The 17,517-nt window shown below is 42.3% G+C and overlaps 2 protein-coding genes across 2 annotated transcripts in view; both read left to right on the top strand.

The window, feature by feature from the left end:
• LOC147336975 (protein NLRC3-like) overlaps positions 1-17,517 on the top strand; it is a 465,583-nt gene that overhangs the window by 358,857 nt on the left and 89,209 nt on the right. The window lies entirely within an intron of this gene.
• LOC147336979 (uncharacterized) lies at positions 3,518-16,784 on the top strand. Its single transcript, XM_086287206.1, has 3 exons — positions 3,518-4,076; positions 6,357-6,462; positions 15,217-16,784. The coding sequence occupies exons 2-3, from the start codon at positions 6,445-6,447 to the stop codon at positions 16,768-16,770; spliced, it is 1,572 nt and encodes a 523-aa protein (XP_086143332.1). The 5' UTR covers positions 3,518-4,076; positions 6,357-6,444; the 3' UTR covers positions 16,771-16,784.

Below are 17,517 nucleotides of genomic sequence, written 5' to 3'. Positions count from 1 at the left end.
TGCACTTCAGAGAAGGAGTGCCTCGCTGTGATATGGGCTCTGGAACACTTCCGCCCATATGTTGAAGGTGTTCATGTTACTATCTTCACTGACCACAACAGTCTCAGGTGGCTCATGTCTCGTCAAAACCCAACGGGCCGACTCGCCCGCTGGTCACTTCGTTTGCAGGACTTTGATTTCACAATAGTGCACAAACCTGGTGCACAGAACAAAGTTCCCGACGCACTGTCACGCAACCCTTTGCCTCTGACCTGTGACAGGCCGACTGATCTTTTACCAGATCATGCTGTTATGGGCAGCCTGGACATTCGTACTCTGCCCCCCGTCATTCTGGCTGACCGTTCACAATTCAGACAGCTGCAGTTAGACGATCATGTCACAGGTCCACTCCTCAGAGACATTGAAGCAGACTCTCTGAACAGCTCGGACAATGCCACCTTGTTACAGTATGTTGTGTATGACTCTCTTTTGTATCACAGAGAACCCAAGTCCACATGTGTTTTGCACCCTTTGAAAGAGCTGAAACTGTTTGCCCCTACTTCCATGAGAGGCACCTTGCTGGACTATTACCATGACCACCCCACAGCAGGTCACTTGGGTGTTTCTAAGACATTGGCTAGACTGCGTTTTAGGTTTTTCTGGCCCAAAATGGCAGCTGATGTGAAACGCTATGTGATTTCATGCTCAGTGTGCCAACTCACCAAGCCAAGTCAGAAAAAAGCAGCCGGTCTTATGGTTCCCATTGTCCCCCAGAAACCCTGGGAGTATGTGGGTGTGGATTTTGTTGGGCCACTTCCCCGCACCCCCACTGGTAATGCTTATTTGATCGTGTTTGTTGACTATTTGACTAAATGGGTTGAAGCCAGTGCTGTCAAAGAAGCTACATCTCAGGTAGCAGCTGGTAAATTCGTCACTGACATTTTTGCTAGGCATGGTACACCCACTTACCTCATTTCTGACAGAGGGTCTCCTTTTGTGAGTGAGCTTTTTGAACATGTTGTTTCTGCCTTAGGCTCGGTGCACAGACTCACTACGGCATATCACCCTCAGACAAATGCTACTGAACGCGTCAACCGGACTCTGAAAACTGCAATCCGCGCTTATGTAGGTGATAAGCACACATCATGGGACAAGTTTCTCCCTCAGATTTGCTTTGCTCTGCGCACCGCCCCCCCCATGACAGTTAGGGCTGCCACGATTTGTCGACTAGTCACGATTACGTCGACTATCAAAATCGTCGACGACTGATTTAATAGTCGACGCGTCGTTTGAAGCTTTGTAAGATCGCAAAAGACACAGGAATAAGTAGCAGGATTTAAGAGTGTAATAACAGACTGAAACAGAAGATGGCAGCACTGCATGTACAAGGATGCCAGCTGCCGTTAAACCCCGAAGAAGAAGAAGAAGCAGCTGTGTCCCAGAATTCATAGCGCGGCCCAGCTTAGTTTCCAACAATGGCGGTAGCTAGTTAGTTTTAATATTACTCTTATTATTCTTTCTGGGTCACAAAATAAACGTTTAACATATTTTCAGGCGAGAATGTAGCTGTGTAAACCTCAAATATCTGCTCAGTTTATCAAGACACCACATATTTTCAAAAGCGCTCCGACGTTTTCGGAGACGTCTGTTACCCACTAGCTCGATAGCTAGCCGGGGGCTAGGTCACTAGCGCTGTGAGAACACCGGACTCCCGGCAAATTGTTTTCAAACCCACCGCCGTCTTTAATTGTGTTGTATACTCATTGCATTTACTTGCAATGAGCTCAGGTTAAATATATATGAGTCACTTAGATAAATTAAAAATGTTGTTGTTTGGCTTTTTTTTTTTTTAGTATTTTATTTGTTCTTGAGTAAATCGGTTTGTCTGAGATTAAAGTTATAGTTTTTACACAGCTGAATAAACGTCAAGCAGACAGCTGATTATCAGAAGTGTGAGATGCTGGAGAATATACTCCGGTGTCCTGTTATATTTTAGATAGCAAGGAGTTTATTAAACTTTACCGAAACAATCTGCAAATTTCATTAAAATTGAATAAACTATCATCTTGTCTTTATTTTTAGTTAGCACCTTAAAAGCTTAAAGCTGTAAGCTAATGATAGTTATATAAGAGCAGATGCTGCTGGTGCAATAAGCTGTAGTTTTACGTCCAGTGGATGATGATCTGATTAGTCGACTAATCGCATAAATAATCGGTGACTAGTCGACTATCAAAATAATTGTTTGTGGCAGCCCTAATGACAGTACAGGTATGACTCCTGCCATGATGCTTTATGGTCGTGAGTTAGACACCCCGCTTGACCTTATCACTCAGCCTTCTACAGCAGGTGTTGATGAACCGGGTGTGCCTTACCCTGAGACTCTGAGAGCCTCCCTGCAGGAAGCTCACGACCACGCCAAAGCAGCTTTGGACTATAGCCATGACAGACAAAAACATTACTATGACTTGAGACATCGACATGCCACGTTTCGTGTTGGTGACCTTGTGAGAGTTAAGACGCACCCCAGGTCAGACGCTCAGTCTAACTTTACTGCTAAACTTGCACCACTGTTTCAGGGACCATTGTGTGTATCTCAGAGACTCAGTGATGTTAATTACAGGCTCACTTGGGTGGACTCCGGTGTGGATGCAGGTGTTTATCATCTTGTGAACATGCAACCGTTCCATACCTGGGACTCTCTCACTTCCAAAGAACATTCTGTTTCATTGCCTGCTGAGAGAGAGACCGCAGAGGGTCTGAACTCTGACTCTCAGGCCCACCCTGGCCCCCCTGCAGACACTGACATTGGCTCTGAGCCATTCCCCTTTGATTTACCGGACATTGACTCTTCTTCTGGTGTGGGCGCTGTTCCAGAGAGTGTTTCACCCAGATCTGTCCAGCACCCAGCTGCTGGTGGACATTACAATCTCAGGCCCAGACGTTGCCCCAGAGTTACGTCTGGCTGGAGCAACAAAAGATGGACTAATGATTTTCACACAACCAGGATTGATCTGAAGTGAAATGTTTTGGTTAAACCTGTTTGATGCTGTCTTGTTGCATTGCTACTTTGAGTCATGATATGTAGATGTTTCTGTTTGCTCTACTTAATCCAGTTTTATGGCTCTTTCGTGCGTTAAGGTTCATTCTTGGCATTTACTTAGAAAAAAAAAAAGAACAAAAGAAAAAAACTAAGAAAACTGATTTTCCACTGTACATATTTGTCTTATTTTCACCAATTTCATTTTTAAATGGTCTTTTGCCCTGTGTGTGTGCACCAATCTTAGCTGTAACCTCTATGTATAGGGTACTGTTAGGTGTGGTGTGTGCTTTTTCAGCTGTGTACGGCTGAGGACAGCCTTTTTCTCACCAGGGGGGGACTATGTAACAGTTGCTATTGTAATGCAGTGTATCACCACATGGCGGCGCCTCCTGTCTCACGACTGGTGTCACCCCCTTTTTGTTCTTCTTCGCACTCCTCCTGTAATGGATGCTCCCGTGTTTACGCGGACTAGTGTGCTCTTTAGTAATGTGTGGTAGAGGTAGCACTTTTATTTTTGATATTGTAAATAAATGAGTACTTTTTGGAAAGTCAGAAGCTGTTGCTCATTCGCTATCCACCTGCACACCTCCGCGGCTGGCTTCATCTCCACTGCACGTTACAATATGTTGATTTTTTTCGCCTACTCATATCATAATTTTTTTACTCCTGGTTCTGCACATATCTTTCTTTCTACATAGCACTTTAATTCTTATTGTTTGCACTGAAGCACCGCAGCAATTTCCTAATGTTGTAAACCTCAACATCTGGCAATAAACCCCATTCTGATTCTGATTCTGATTCTGTATGTTCATGTTCTGTTCTTTTGTAAACTTCATCTGTTTGTATGTTGTATACTCATTGTGTTTCAATAAAGTTCGATTTAAAAAAAGGTACGTTCTAAACGAAGCTTCAGACGTCACTGATCACGTGACTCTGGCCAAACGAATCAAGCCTCGACACGGTGCTTCTGAAGCAGCGCGTTGATCTTTCTGACACACGCACCGGAGCGTCAGCTTCAAGCGGACCATCGCTACGTCTCACATCTAAAGGTGTCAAGGTAACTTTGAACTGAGTTCAGTCAATCTGGAGTTTTTCCAAGTTTTCTGTTGCTCTCTGTGAGAGAAGAGCGTTAAAGGCGGGGCTCTCCAGAGTCCAGCAAAACAGGAAACCACAGCTGGGTGTGTGTAAGTGTGCAAACCAATAGAATGCATCGTGGTGGGGGGGGCATCACGGGCATTGGCAAGAAAAAAATAAAATAATCGGTCGTACCCATGCTTCCCCGACGTCATGCCAGCGCATATTGGGAAATTCGTAGGCACCGATCGGTTTTCTATCAGCCATTTGCTGGGAGTAAGGGCGCCCTCCGTTTGCGAGGTGCGCCTGCTGCTGGCGGCACAGGGAGGAGAGGGCGGGGCGGCGGGGAGTCTCTGGCTGGCTGGAGCGGCATCTAATAACCAACTCGCAAAATAAAAACAACACAACAAACAGATATTATGATACAGACTTATAATCTGCACCGATGCTTTTTCTAAATTCTATAAAGTGAGCGCGAGAGCCCTCGGTGCGCCTGCGCGCTGCTGAAGTCAAAGTAAACTTTATTGTCATCTCCGCTACAGACAGTCCAGCATATAGAGAGACGAGATGACGAGGCTGCAGTTACAGCGGTGCAAGTAAACAAACAATAAATATAAGAAGAGTAAGAAAATAAATCTACACTTTAGGACTCAGGGTAAAGGATCAATAACAATTTAAATTTATAATTTACAGTTTGATGATTTAAAGTCTCACACAACCCGTCAAAAGGGGCGGGGCCGGCTGCTTCCAAGTAGAGCACATTTCATTTATAATGATGTAAATCCAAGCCCATCATGGATTCACGATCTGAATCCTGGGTTGTGTGAAATCCCAGAAATCAACCTTAGACAAAGTGAATCTGTGAACTAAGGTGTAGGTCTGTTAGGTTAATTGTGCTGATCCTCGGGTTGGGGGATTTGTGTTTGTACTGGAGCGCAAAATTCAAACCAATGGAAGATGGACAACAAAAGTTCAAAGCCATCAGGTGCTCAGGTTAGAAAAAAGAGAAAAGATGCAGGTAAGCAGACGTGTGATTGGATAATGGCAGGTCATCCTGAACCAATCAGACTAAACTCCAAACAATACATTATGTTACAGATTTTAATATTAATTAGTCATTGTTACTTGTTGATTTGTCCTTTTCTCATTGTGTGACGAATTATGACGACTGTTTGGTAGCTGTTATTGTCTCTCTCTCTCTCTCTTCATGTGTGTTTCTCTGGTGAAACAATAGTTTTGTGTTAATGTTAGGGCTGCACGATTTTGCATAAAATGAGAATCACGATTTTTTTGGCTTAGAATTGAGATCATGATTCTCTCATAACAATAAATAAACATAAAACAACAAATGTCTCACGTTTTGTTGTTGCAGCAAAATGTTGTCCTGCTTGAAATTCCGTCTCCACCGTTGCTCGACGCTGCGTGTACAGAGCAGGTAGTGCAACAATAGAAAAATAGTTGCGGGACGGCACTGTGTAGCGTTTGTCTAGGGTGTTGATCGTTTTCCTAAATCCCTCGTTTTGCACAGTGTTGATGGAGCCATATCTTTGGTCAGGTGATAAGTGATAGCCTCCGTGATGTCTTTGTGCCTGCGGGAGTTCGACGTGTATAGGGAAGCGCTGTATAAGGTTCCCGTTATTGATGTTTGGGTGGTTGACCGGGACGGATTTTCTCCTGTCACTTTCTCGTCATCCCTGACGTGCTCTCCGTTGTTGTTTCCCTGCTAATTTTAGCATCACACGGCACAGCTTCTGTATCACGTGGTATAAGGCTCCGCCCTTGTCATTTGTTGAGCAGGAAGAGTGAGCGCTTGTTTTCATGCAGAGTACGTCCCGGATCAAAATGTGAAGTTTTACAAATCACCACTTCTTTAGTTAATATCATTTCAGTCTCAGACAATCTCGTTTCTCTTACAGAGGTTGAATGCACCTTCTGCGGATGGCGGTACCACACAGTGTGCGTGGACTTCCCCTGCACAGAAGGCAACTACAAATGCTGTGAATGCTAAATAAACAGAAACAAATGATCCCTGTTGTCTTTGCTTGATGATTGGTTTGAGTCTTGACAATCCACATTGCTGGCGTTGCATCTTTCAATGGCAGCAATGGCAGGTATCAGTGCTCAAAGCTTTTGTGTTTGTTTCCAACAAGTTGCCCACCTCGGGAAACAAAAATGTGTTCTTTTACTTGTCAGATGAACATATGAGACACTTTGACTCTTCAGTGCAGTGTGGAGCCTAACAAAGAGCTGTTTTGTGTCCCAGCTGATCAGCAGGAGGAGGAGAGTCTGACGGAGCAGCAGAGGAACATTTTCAGCTACTTGGACTCAGCTCAGCCACTACAGAGGAAACAATGAGCTCAACACAGAAGGTGACAGACAGAGCAGGACCATATGACCAAAGATATTTATCACCATATACATTTGAACATTTGCCATAACGATGTAGCTGACGATATAATTGACACCAGACAAAATACTTTACAGCTGCACAACTTTATTAAAAAGCCATCAATGTATTTTCACTGAAACAAGCAGCTGTTGTTTATGTGCATTAAAGTTATATAAAAATGTAACAGTGCAAATGCAAATTCCTCGCTGACAGTTTAACCAAAAGGCGTTTCCAGTGGAAACTGGCCGACACATCCTGAGCATAACCATGTATAATATCCACTAAACTTCAGAAGAGGTTATACAGTCGTGGCCAAAAGGTTTGAGAATTGCATAAATATTGGAACCTGGAGAAGTTGCTGCTTAAGTTTTTATAATAGCATTTTGCCTGCACTCCAGAATGTTATGAGGAGTGATCAGATGAACTGCATCGTCCTTCTTTGCCATGAAAACGAACTTAATCCCCAAAAAGCCTTACCACTGCATTTCATTGCTGTCATCAAAGGACCTGCTGAGACCATTTCAGTGATCGTCTTCTTAACTCAGGTGAGAATGTTGGCGAGCACGAGGCTGGAGATCATCATGGCTGTATCCCGATTCAGGTTCTGCAGCTTTAAAGTCCTCAAGGGCCGCGTACTCAAAGACCGCTAAGGCCGAAGTGCGAGGCTCGTAGGCTCGTGAAATGGGACGTCTAGCCTCCGTCGCGCTGCCCAGGTTGCCTAGCAACCATGATACTAACAACTGGAAACGTTTCATACAGCTTTGTTTGACAGAAATGAAGGAGAACATATTTAGTTCATTTGTTTCTACATGAGCTCTGTGTGATTTGATGAGTATCTGAGGCTGAGACCACAGGACTGTGAAACATGATTGTTGGGCTTCATTTCTGTGCTGAACAGTCGTTTAAGATTAGCTGTAAATAACAATTAGCTGATGTTGTTCATGAGACTAAAGTCATCTCACTGTGGTAATGTAAATATAATATGGCCAATATTATAGTTATTATATTAATCACTTCACTCACAGACAAGTATCTGTGACAGTGTGTATACAGATGTATCATATATAAGAGACAAATATTGTTCATTTAATATGTTGGTACTAAATGTGGCTGAATGCTTACATATATGTGTAAAAAGCAAATGTAGGAGCTGTGATAACTGTGTCTGATAGAATGAAGAGTAGACTGATATATGAAATATTCCTTTATTGGGTGAGAAAATCAGACCATGTCATAACTGCTTTAAGTCACACAGAATAGATATCAGAGCCTTAAACAGGCTGACGTCTGCTAAATGGGTCAAACTGGGCAGAAAGTCTACAAACACATAACATCCTTATAGAATATGATGTAACACTATAGATCAGCTTAGCTCAGAATATATAAAGCATATAAACAGTTACAGCAATATGATGCAACAAACACAGCAGCTACTGATCCAAAATACTCAAAGCTTCATAGAACTGAAACCAACATTTATTTTTAGCTCCATTCTGCTGCTGATACAGACTTTAGGTTTCTGAACATTAAACTTGTTGCTGCCTTTCATAGTGTGTAACTTGAAGGCCCTGAGTACTTTCTCCCACACTGAAAACACTGGGATGATCACATTATTTGAACATTACCTAATAAGACTGATTCAGCACAGACAGTTATGTTAAACTTTCCTAGCAGTCCTTCACAAACAGTGAACAGTCTGTCTATTCTCTCCATCTGTCAGCTGCTGCTGGCTCTTTCTCCTCCTCTTCCTCACACACTGCTGAGTTTGTCCTGGTGGATCATCAGGGCTGCAAAGCCTCACAGATGATGTGCAGCAGTGGGTCCCTCAGTCTGTCCTCACTCTGGACACTTGCAGTCGTCACACATGGAAATCAAATGTGTGATAAGCTGCAGGATTCAAACACAAGTGTAACTTATAAACACATGTTCATACTTTTATTCCACAATCAGAGAGAAAGAAACAGAGAGAGAGTGCAGGACAGACAGACAGGTGACAGTCTCAGGTGTACACACTGCTACACAACAGCACCAGAGAAGCAGGATTTAGTGTTTGTGTTATTACGAGTGTAAACAAGAAGAGTTCCAGATGGTGCAGTGGACACATGTGTGACTGCTGTGATTAAAGCATCTTTCTTTCAGCTTAACGAGTGAACCGTCAGCTCGTTCAAACACACGTTAAAGTGCGTTTGGCTCGACACCACCAAACAGAGGCAGCAATATTAGACAGCTAACATTAACCAGCCATCACTTCCTGTTCCTGCTCGAACACAGTGGTGTTTCTGAGTAGCTTATTTGCTTAGCGATTTAATTAACAACTTTTAAATACATTCTTCTTTCATAGTATAATCTTCACGTGCTTCATCCGAAGCACACTTTCTGTGTACTCACTACCTAATTTATAGCCAAAGTATTCACTCACTGTCTCTGTACTGTCTCGCTAGCCTAGCTTAGCTCGTAGCCGACTCATTAGCACCATGGCTACTTCACCTGTCCCTCCTGCACTTTCTTGCTCATTGTGTCAGATGTTTAGTTACTCCTCGGCCTCCTTTAGCAGTAATGATATCTGTAACAAATGTAGCATATTTGCAGCGCTGGAGGCCAGGATTACTGAATTGGAGACTCGGCTTCGCACCCTTCATTCATCCGTAGCTAGCCAGGCCCCTGTAGCTGGTGCAGCCGAAAATAGCGTAGGCCCCGCTAGCTGTTCCCCGGCAGATCCCAAGCAGCTGGGGAATCAGGGAGGCTGGGTCACGGTGAGGAGGAAGCATAGTCCTAAACAGAAGCCCCAGGTACACCACCAACCCGTTCATGTGTCTAACCGTTTTTCCCCACTCGGCGACACACCCGCCGGGGGTCAAACTCTGGTAATTGGCGATTCTGTTCTCAGACATGTGAAGCTAGAGACACCGGCAACCATAGTCAATTGTCTTCCAGGGGCCAGAGCAGGCGACATTGAAGGAAATTTAAAACTGCTGGCTAAGGGTAAACGTAAATTCAGTAAAATCATAATTCACGTCGGCAGTAATGACACCCGGTTACGCCAATCGGAGGTCACTAAAATCAATATTGAATCGGTGTGCAACTTTGCCAAAACAATGTCGGACTCTGTAGTTTTCTCTGGTCCCCTCCCCAATCAGACCAGGAGTGACATGTTTAGCCGCATGTTCTCCTTAAATTGCTGGCTGTCTGAGTGGTGTCCCAGAAACGATGTGGGCTTCATAGATAATTGGCAAACCTTCTGGAGGAAACCTGGTCTTGTTAGGAGAGACGGCATCCATCCCACTTTGGATGGAGCAGCTCTCATTTCTAGAAATATGGACAAATTTATTAAACCCCCCAAAATATGACTATCCAGAGTTGGGACCAGGAAGCAGAGTTGCAGTCTTACACGCTTCTCTGCAGCTTCTCTCCTCCTGCTACCCCCCCAAAAACCCATCTCCATAGAGACTGTGTCAGCTTCCAAAAAGACAAAAAACAAACTAAAAACCAGCAACAAACAACTTAAACATAAACAATTACAAAGAAAGAACAATACAGTATCCACATCTGAACCAAAGAGTAAAACAGTGAAATGTGGATTATTAAATATTAGGTCTCTCTCCTCCAAGTCTCTGTTAGTACATGACTTAATAATTGATCAACAAATTGATTTACTCTGCCTTACAGAAACCTGGTTGCAGCAGGATGATTATGTTAGTTTAAATGAATCAACACCCCCGAGCCATTCTAACTACCAGAAATCTCGAAGCACAGGCCGAGGGGGAGGTGTGGCAGCAATTTTTCACACCAGCCTATTAATTAATGAAAGACCAAGACAGACTTTTAATTCATTTGAAAGCCTGATGCTTAACATTGTCCACCCCAGCTGTGAAACTCAGAAACCAGTCTTACTTGTTATCATCTATCGTCCACCTGGGCCTTACACAGAGTTTCTGTCTGATTTCTCAGACTTTATATCTAATTTAGTTCTGAGCTCAGATAAAATAATTATTGTGGGTGATTTTAACATCCATGTAGATGCTAAAAATGACAGCCTCAACATGGCATTTAATCTGTTATTAGACTCAATTGGTTTCTCTCAAAATGTAAAAGAACCCACCCACCACTTTAATCACACTCTAGATCTTGTTTTAACATATGGCATCGAACCTGAACATTTAACAGTGTTTCCTGAAAACCCTCTCCTGTCTGATCATTTCCTGATAACATTTACTTTTACAATAATTGATTACACAGCGGTGAAGAGTAGACTTTATCAAAGTAGATGTCTTTCTGAAAGCACTGTAACTAAGTTTAAGAATATAATCCACCCACTGTTATCATCTCCAATGCCCTGTACCAACACAGAGCAAAGCAGCTATCTGAACGCTACCCCAACAGAGGTCGATTATCTTGTTAATAATTTCACCTCCTCACTACGTACGACTCTGGATACTGTAGCTCCTGTGAAAACTAAGGCCTCAAATCAGAAGTACCTGACTCCGTGGTATAATTCTGAAACACGTACCCTAAAGCAGATGACTCGTAATCTGGAGAGGAAATGGCGTGTCACAAATCTAGAGGATCATCATTTAGCCTGGAGAAATAGTTTGCTGCTTTATAAGAAAGCCCTCCGCAAAGCCAGAACATCTTACTATTCATCACTGATTGAAGAAAATAAGAACAACCCTAGGTTTCTCTTCAGCACTGTAGCCAGGCTGACAAAAAGCCAGAGCTCTTTTGAGCCAACCATCCCTTTAACGTTAACTAGTAATGACTTCATGAACTTCTTCACAAATAAAATTTTTATCATTAGAGAAAAAATTACCAATAATCATCCCACAGATGTAATATTATCTACAGTTACTCTTAGTACCATTGATATTAAGTTAGACTCTTTTTCTCCAATTGATCTTTCTGAGTTAACTTCAATAATTACTTCCTCCAAACCATCAACGTGTCTTTTAGACCCCATTCCTACAAAACTGCTCAAAGAAGTCCTGCCATTAATTAATTCTTCGATCTTAAATATGATCAACCTATCTCTAATAATCGGCTATGTACCACAGGCCTTTAAGCTGGCTGTAGTTAAACCTTTACTCAAAAAGCCATCTCTAGACCCAGCAGTCTTAGCTAATTATAGGCCAATCTCCAATCTTCCTTTCATATCAAAAATCCTTGAAAGAGTAGTTGTCAAACAGCTAACAGATCATCTGCAGAGGAATGGTTTATTTGAAGAGTTTCAGTCAGGTTTCAGAGCTCAGCACAGCACAGAAACAGCTTTAGTGAAGGTTACAAATGATCTTCTTATGGCCTCTGACAGTGGATTCATCTCTGTGCTTGTCCTGCTAGACCTCAGTGCAGCGTTCGATACTGTTGATCATAATATCCTATTAGAGCGATTAGAATATGCTGTAGGTATTACAAGTACTGCGCTGCAGTGGTTTGTATCATATCTATCTAATAGACTCCAATTCGTGCATGTAAATGGAGAGTCCTCTTCACACACTGAGGTTAATTATGGAGTTCCACAGGGTTCAGTGCTAGGACCAATTCTGTTTACATTATACATGCTTCCCTTAGGCAGTATCATTAGAAGACATAGCATACATTTTCACTGCTATGCAGATGACACCCAGCTCTATCTGTCCATGAAGCCAGATAACACACACCAATTAGTTAAACTGCAGGAATGTCTTAAAGACATAAAGACCTGGATGGCCGCTAACTTTCTGCTTCTTAATTCAGATAAAACTGAGGTTATTGTACTCGGCCCTGAAAATCTTAGAAATATGGTATCTAATCAGATTCTTACTCTGGATGGCATTACCTTGGCCTCCAGTAACGCGGTGAGGAACCTTGGAGTCATTTTTGACCAGGGCATGTCCTTCAACGCACATATTAAACAAATATGTAAGACTGCTTTCTTCCATTTGCGCAACATCTCTAAAATTAGAAATATCCTGTCTCAGAGTGACGCTGAAAAACTAGTTCATGCATTTATTACTTCCAGGCTGGACTACTGTAATTTATTATTATCAGGATGTCCAAAAAACTCACTGAAAAGCCTTCAGCTAATCCAAAATGCTGCAGCAAGAGTCCTGACAGGGACTAGAAAGAGAGAGCATATTTCTCCTGTTTTGGCTTCCCTTCATTGGCTTCCTGTTAAATCCAGAATTGAATTCAAAATCCTGCTCCTCACATACAAGGTCTTAAATAATCAGGCCCCATCTTATCTTAATGACCTTGTAGTACCATATCACCCTATTATAGCGCTCCGCTCTCGCTCTGCAGGCCTACTTGTTGTTCCTAGAGTATTTAAAAGTAGAATGGGAGGGAGAGCCTTCAGTTTTCAGGCCCCTCTTCTGTGGAACCAGCTTCCAGTTTGGATTCGGGAGACAGACACTATCTCTACTTTTAAGATTAGGCTTAAATCTTTCCTTTTTGCTAAAGCATATAGTTAGGGCTGGACCAGGTGACCCTGAATCCTCACTTAGTTATGCTGCAATAGATGTAGGCTGCCGGGGGATTCCCATGATGCATTGAGTTTTTCCTTTCCAGTCACCTTTCTCACTCACTATGTATTAATAGACCTCTCTGCATTGAATCATATCTGTTATTAACCTCTGTCTCTCTTCCACAGCATGTCTTTATCCTGTCTTCCTTCTCTCACCCCAACCGGTCGCAGCAGATGGCCGCCCCTCCCTGAGCCTGGTTCTGCCGGAGGTTTCTTCCTGTTAAAAGGGAGTTTTTCCTTCCCACTGTCGCCAAAGTGTTTGCTCATAGGGGGTCATATGATTGTTGGGTTTTTCTCTGTATCTATGAAGCGCCTTGAGGCGACTTTTGTTGTGATTTGGCGCTATATAAATAAAATTGAATTGAATTGAATTGAAATTAACAGTGCAGTGAATCCTGCTTGTGCCGTGATGTTCAGGACTGCAAACCGAGCAGCATCACTGACTTTCAGCTTGTTGTGTTTGTGGATATATGACTGACTTTAATTATCCACAAAATCATCACATTCTCTGTCAGATTAAGGTCGACTATTGAACGGCGTATATTTTAAAGGCTTTAAAACCAAGTTAACGCTGAAAGTACAAACATCACTAATGTCACATAACTCTGCCGACAAGGCATAGCTATGGCTATGAAATGCTCTTTGTGTATCACTTCTTCATTATGAAAGATGTCATTAATGCACTAGTAATGTCTCATCTGGAGTATTGTTCAATCATTTGGTCAGCAGCTAATAAGACAGATCTTAACAGACTTCAGTTAGTCCAGAATAAGGCGTCCAGATTAGTGTGAAGATGTTCATACTATACTTTTTTTTTTTTTTTAATAGGACAGGGGGAAAGAATGAAAGAAAGAGGGGGAGAGAAAGAAAGAAAACCAAAGGGGAGAAGAGACGGTGAGAAGGGGGGGAAGAGAGAAAAAAAAAAAAAAACAAACAACAAAAAAAAACTCCTGGGTCACCTGTATGGAGAAAAAAAATAAAAAAACAAACAGAGGAGACAGCAAACAACAAAGAGCAACATAATAATAGAAAAAAAGCACCATCACAATAAACTAGCTAGTCATAGATATCAATAGTTACTAAATAATAGACGATATTGTTCAGCACGCAAGATAGACAGCGCACAGTGTGCTTTGAGGCAGCAGCCGAGAAAGCTTTAGTCCACGTCTGTGAATACCCATGTGTACACCTGTGTGCATACCTGTGTGGATCAGCATGCTTGCATTCCAAAGGTTTCTCCATGTAATGATCTGCTAGGGAGTGTGGGGAGCCACAGCCCTGTCCTTTATGGTATCAAGCGGGTATGGAGGATGGTCATACTATACTAATATTGATCAAATGCATAATAACCTTTCTTGGCTTCCTGTACAGGCTAAAATATTCTATGGCTTACTTGTAGTTCTAAAGAAAGCAATTCTGTTAAACACACCACATTTATTCTGCTCAGCTGCAGTATCCAGATGAAATACATCATCATATTACACAGTTTTCAACAAACTGCAATTTAGTAAATGCTCGAGTTAAAAGTAACGTTTTGTAAAACTGTTACATTTAGAACAACTTTTAAGTGGAATAAGTTGCCTTATAAAATTAGAGAATTATTCAAAACTTCAATGAACACTTAAAAGCCGATTTACAGAGCTTTTAGTTGTTGTAAATATTGTAAGACATGATTTGTTTTTGAAATTTGTCTAATGTGCCTCAATGTTATTGATATTATTATTATTATTATTGATTGCTTATATTTGAACAATTGTGAAACCTCACTGTGGATGTAAGAGTGAAATTATGTGGATATCTTGAATCCACTTTATTGTGTAATATTTTATGTGAGTATTTGACGGAAGACGAGCAACATCTGTTGTGGAAGCTAACGGGGTTCCTTTAGAATAAACAAACATAGGATTTATTATCACTGAATAATTCTGTATAAATCTATACAAATTATAGAAATATGTAATAGGAAACAACAAAATAATCTAAATTATAAAATAGTGTGTGTGTGTGTGTGTGTGTGTGTGCATGATTTTAGTGTTTGAACAGTCATGAATTATCTTTAACAGCAGGTTGGATGTAATGTGTTAGAACTACCAGCAGGTGGGGATAAGAGACCTTTAAGGTGTTTGGTGCCACGCTCCACCTTCAGGTTTAAAACTAGTGTTAATGGAGTTTGAAGGTTGAGTTTGTTCCACGACTGCATTTCACTCACTGCCTCTGTTTGTATCTCTGTCACTGCAGGACCAACATGGAGCCAGAAGTCAGCGCTCTCAGGAGGCCGACAAACCTCACAGAAGAAAGGGAGAGAAAAAACACACCTGTGACGAGTGTGGGAAGGGTTTTACCGTGAGGGCTAAACTAAAACAGCATCAGGTCATCCACACTGGAGAGAGACCGTTCAGCTGTGACTTGTGTGGGAAGGGTTTTACTGTGAGGGCTAAACTAAAACAGCATCAGGTCATCCACACTGGAGAGAGACCGTTCAGCTGTGACTTGTGTGGAAAGTCTTTTTCCTCGAAGGGTTCCCTAAAACAACACCAACTCATCCACAGTGGAGTTAAAGCGTACAGCTGTGATCAGTGTGGGAGAGCTTTTACTCAAAGTAGCAGCTTACAGAGTCATCTAGTTACCCACTCTGGAATTAAGGCATACAGCTGTGACGAGTGTGGGAAGGGTTTTACTCTGAAGACTTCACTAAAACAGCATCAGGTCATCCACACTGGAGAGAGACCGTTCAGCTGTGACTTGTGTGGAAAGTCTTTTTCCTTCAAGCGTTCCCTAAAAAAACACCAACTCATCCACAGTGGAGTTAAAGCGTACAGCTGTGATCAGTGTGGCAGAGCTTTTACTCAAAGTAGCCACTTACAGAGTCATCTAGTTACCCACTCTGGAATTAAGCCATACAGCTGTGACGAGTGTGGGAAGGGTTTTACTGAGAAGGATTCACTAAAACAGCATCAGGTCATCCACACTGGAGAGAGACCGTTCAGCTGTGACTTGTGTGGAAAGTCTTTTTCTTGGAAGGGTTCCCTAAAAAAACACCAACTCGTCCACAGTGGATTCAAAGCGTACAGCTGTGATCAGTGTGGCAGAGCTTTTACTCAAAGTAGCCACTTATACAGGCATCTAGTTACACACTCTGGAATTAAGGCATACAGCTGTGATCAGTGTGGCAGAGCTTTTACTTTAAGTAGCAGCTTACAGAGTCATCTAGTTACCCACTCTGGAATTAAGGCATACAGCTGTGACGAGTGTGGGATGGAGTTTACTCTGAAGGCTTCACTAAAACAGCATCAGGTCATCCACACTGGAGAGAGACCGTTCAGCTGTGACTTGTGTGGAAAGTCTTTTTCCTGGATGCGTTCCCTAAAAAAACACCAACTCATCCACAGTGGAGTTAAAGCATACAGCTGTGATCAGTGTGGCAGAGCTTTTACTCACAGTAGCCACTTACAGAATCATCTAGTTACCCACTCTGGAATTAAGGCATACAGCTGTGACATCTGTGGAAAAACTTTCAGCCGGAGAGGGAACCGAAATACACACCTACGCATTCACACCAGACATGATGTGTACTGCTGTGAACAGTGTGGCAAATACTTTACAACAGACGCACACTTACAACAACACATGTTTACCCACACTGAGGAGAAACCTTATCAATGTGACCTGTGTGAGAAGACTTTTAAATCTCCACATCACCTGAGACAACACCAACAGATCCACACCAGAAAGAGACTCTACAAGTGCAGCTACTGTGAGGGATGTATTTATATTGTTATCTTGTCATTTTAGCCTGACTGTTTGGAACAACTCTGCTCATTAAACTGTGTTAGCATGTTAGCAATTCTACTGCATGGAAAAGCAGCTCTGAGTGATTATTCAGATTTTCCTTTCAGTTATGATTTTAGTATTACTGTAGTATTATGGTGGTAGTATTGTAGTTATTGCAGCCCAGTAAACTGAGTGTGTTAACTGAAACAGTCAAATGTAGTTGGACGTCTGCAGAGATGCTGTTTATTTCAGGCGACGTTCAGGATACAAATGTTGAAGGACTGACTTACACTGTCTTTGTGTCTTTGTTTAGAAGCAGAGCGACACAGATGGATCCAGTTCTCAACCCTGTCATCACTGTGGTGGTGGGAATGACTTTCATTGTGACCTCTGTGGAAAAACTTTCAGTCGGCAAAAGACCCTAAAAAGACATCAACGTAGACACACTGGAGACAAACTGAAATACTGCAAAGAATGTGGGAGAAGCTTCACCACATCACATCACTTAAAACAACATGAACTGATTCACAGTGGGGTTAAAAAGCACCTCTGTGATCAGTGTGGGTCATCCTTCACCACTGGAGGTCAGCTTAAATCACACAAACGAGTCCACACAGGAGAGAAACCACACAAGTGCAGACACTGTGAGAGAAGCTTCTCACATTCAGGTCATTGTAACATTCATGAACGTGCACACATGGAAGGAAACTACAGCTGTGACCAGTGTGACAAGAGCTTCAGGAATCTCAGTTCATACTCCAAACACAA

The sequence above is a fragment of the Aulonocara sp. 'chitande type north' Nkhata Bay genome, linkage group LG3 (assembly GCF_057382095.1).
Source record: "Aulonocara sp. 'chitande type north' Nkhata Bay isolate Kocher_YH1m ecotype deep benthic linkage group LG3, A_spYH_male_GT1.1, whole genome shotgun sequence".
Classification (NCBI taxonomy): Eukaryota; Metazoa; Chordata; class Actinopteri; order Cichliformes; family Cichlidae; genus Aulonocara; species Aulonocara sp. 'chitande type north' Nkhata Bay.
Note: the sequence above shows the minus strand (reverse complement) of the source record. Positions and strands in the feature narration are given on the sequence as shown.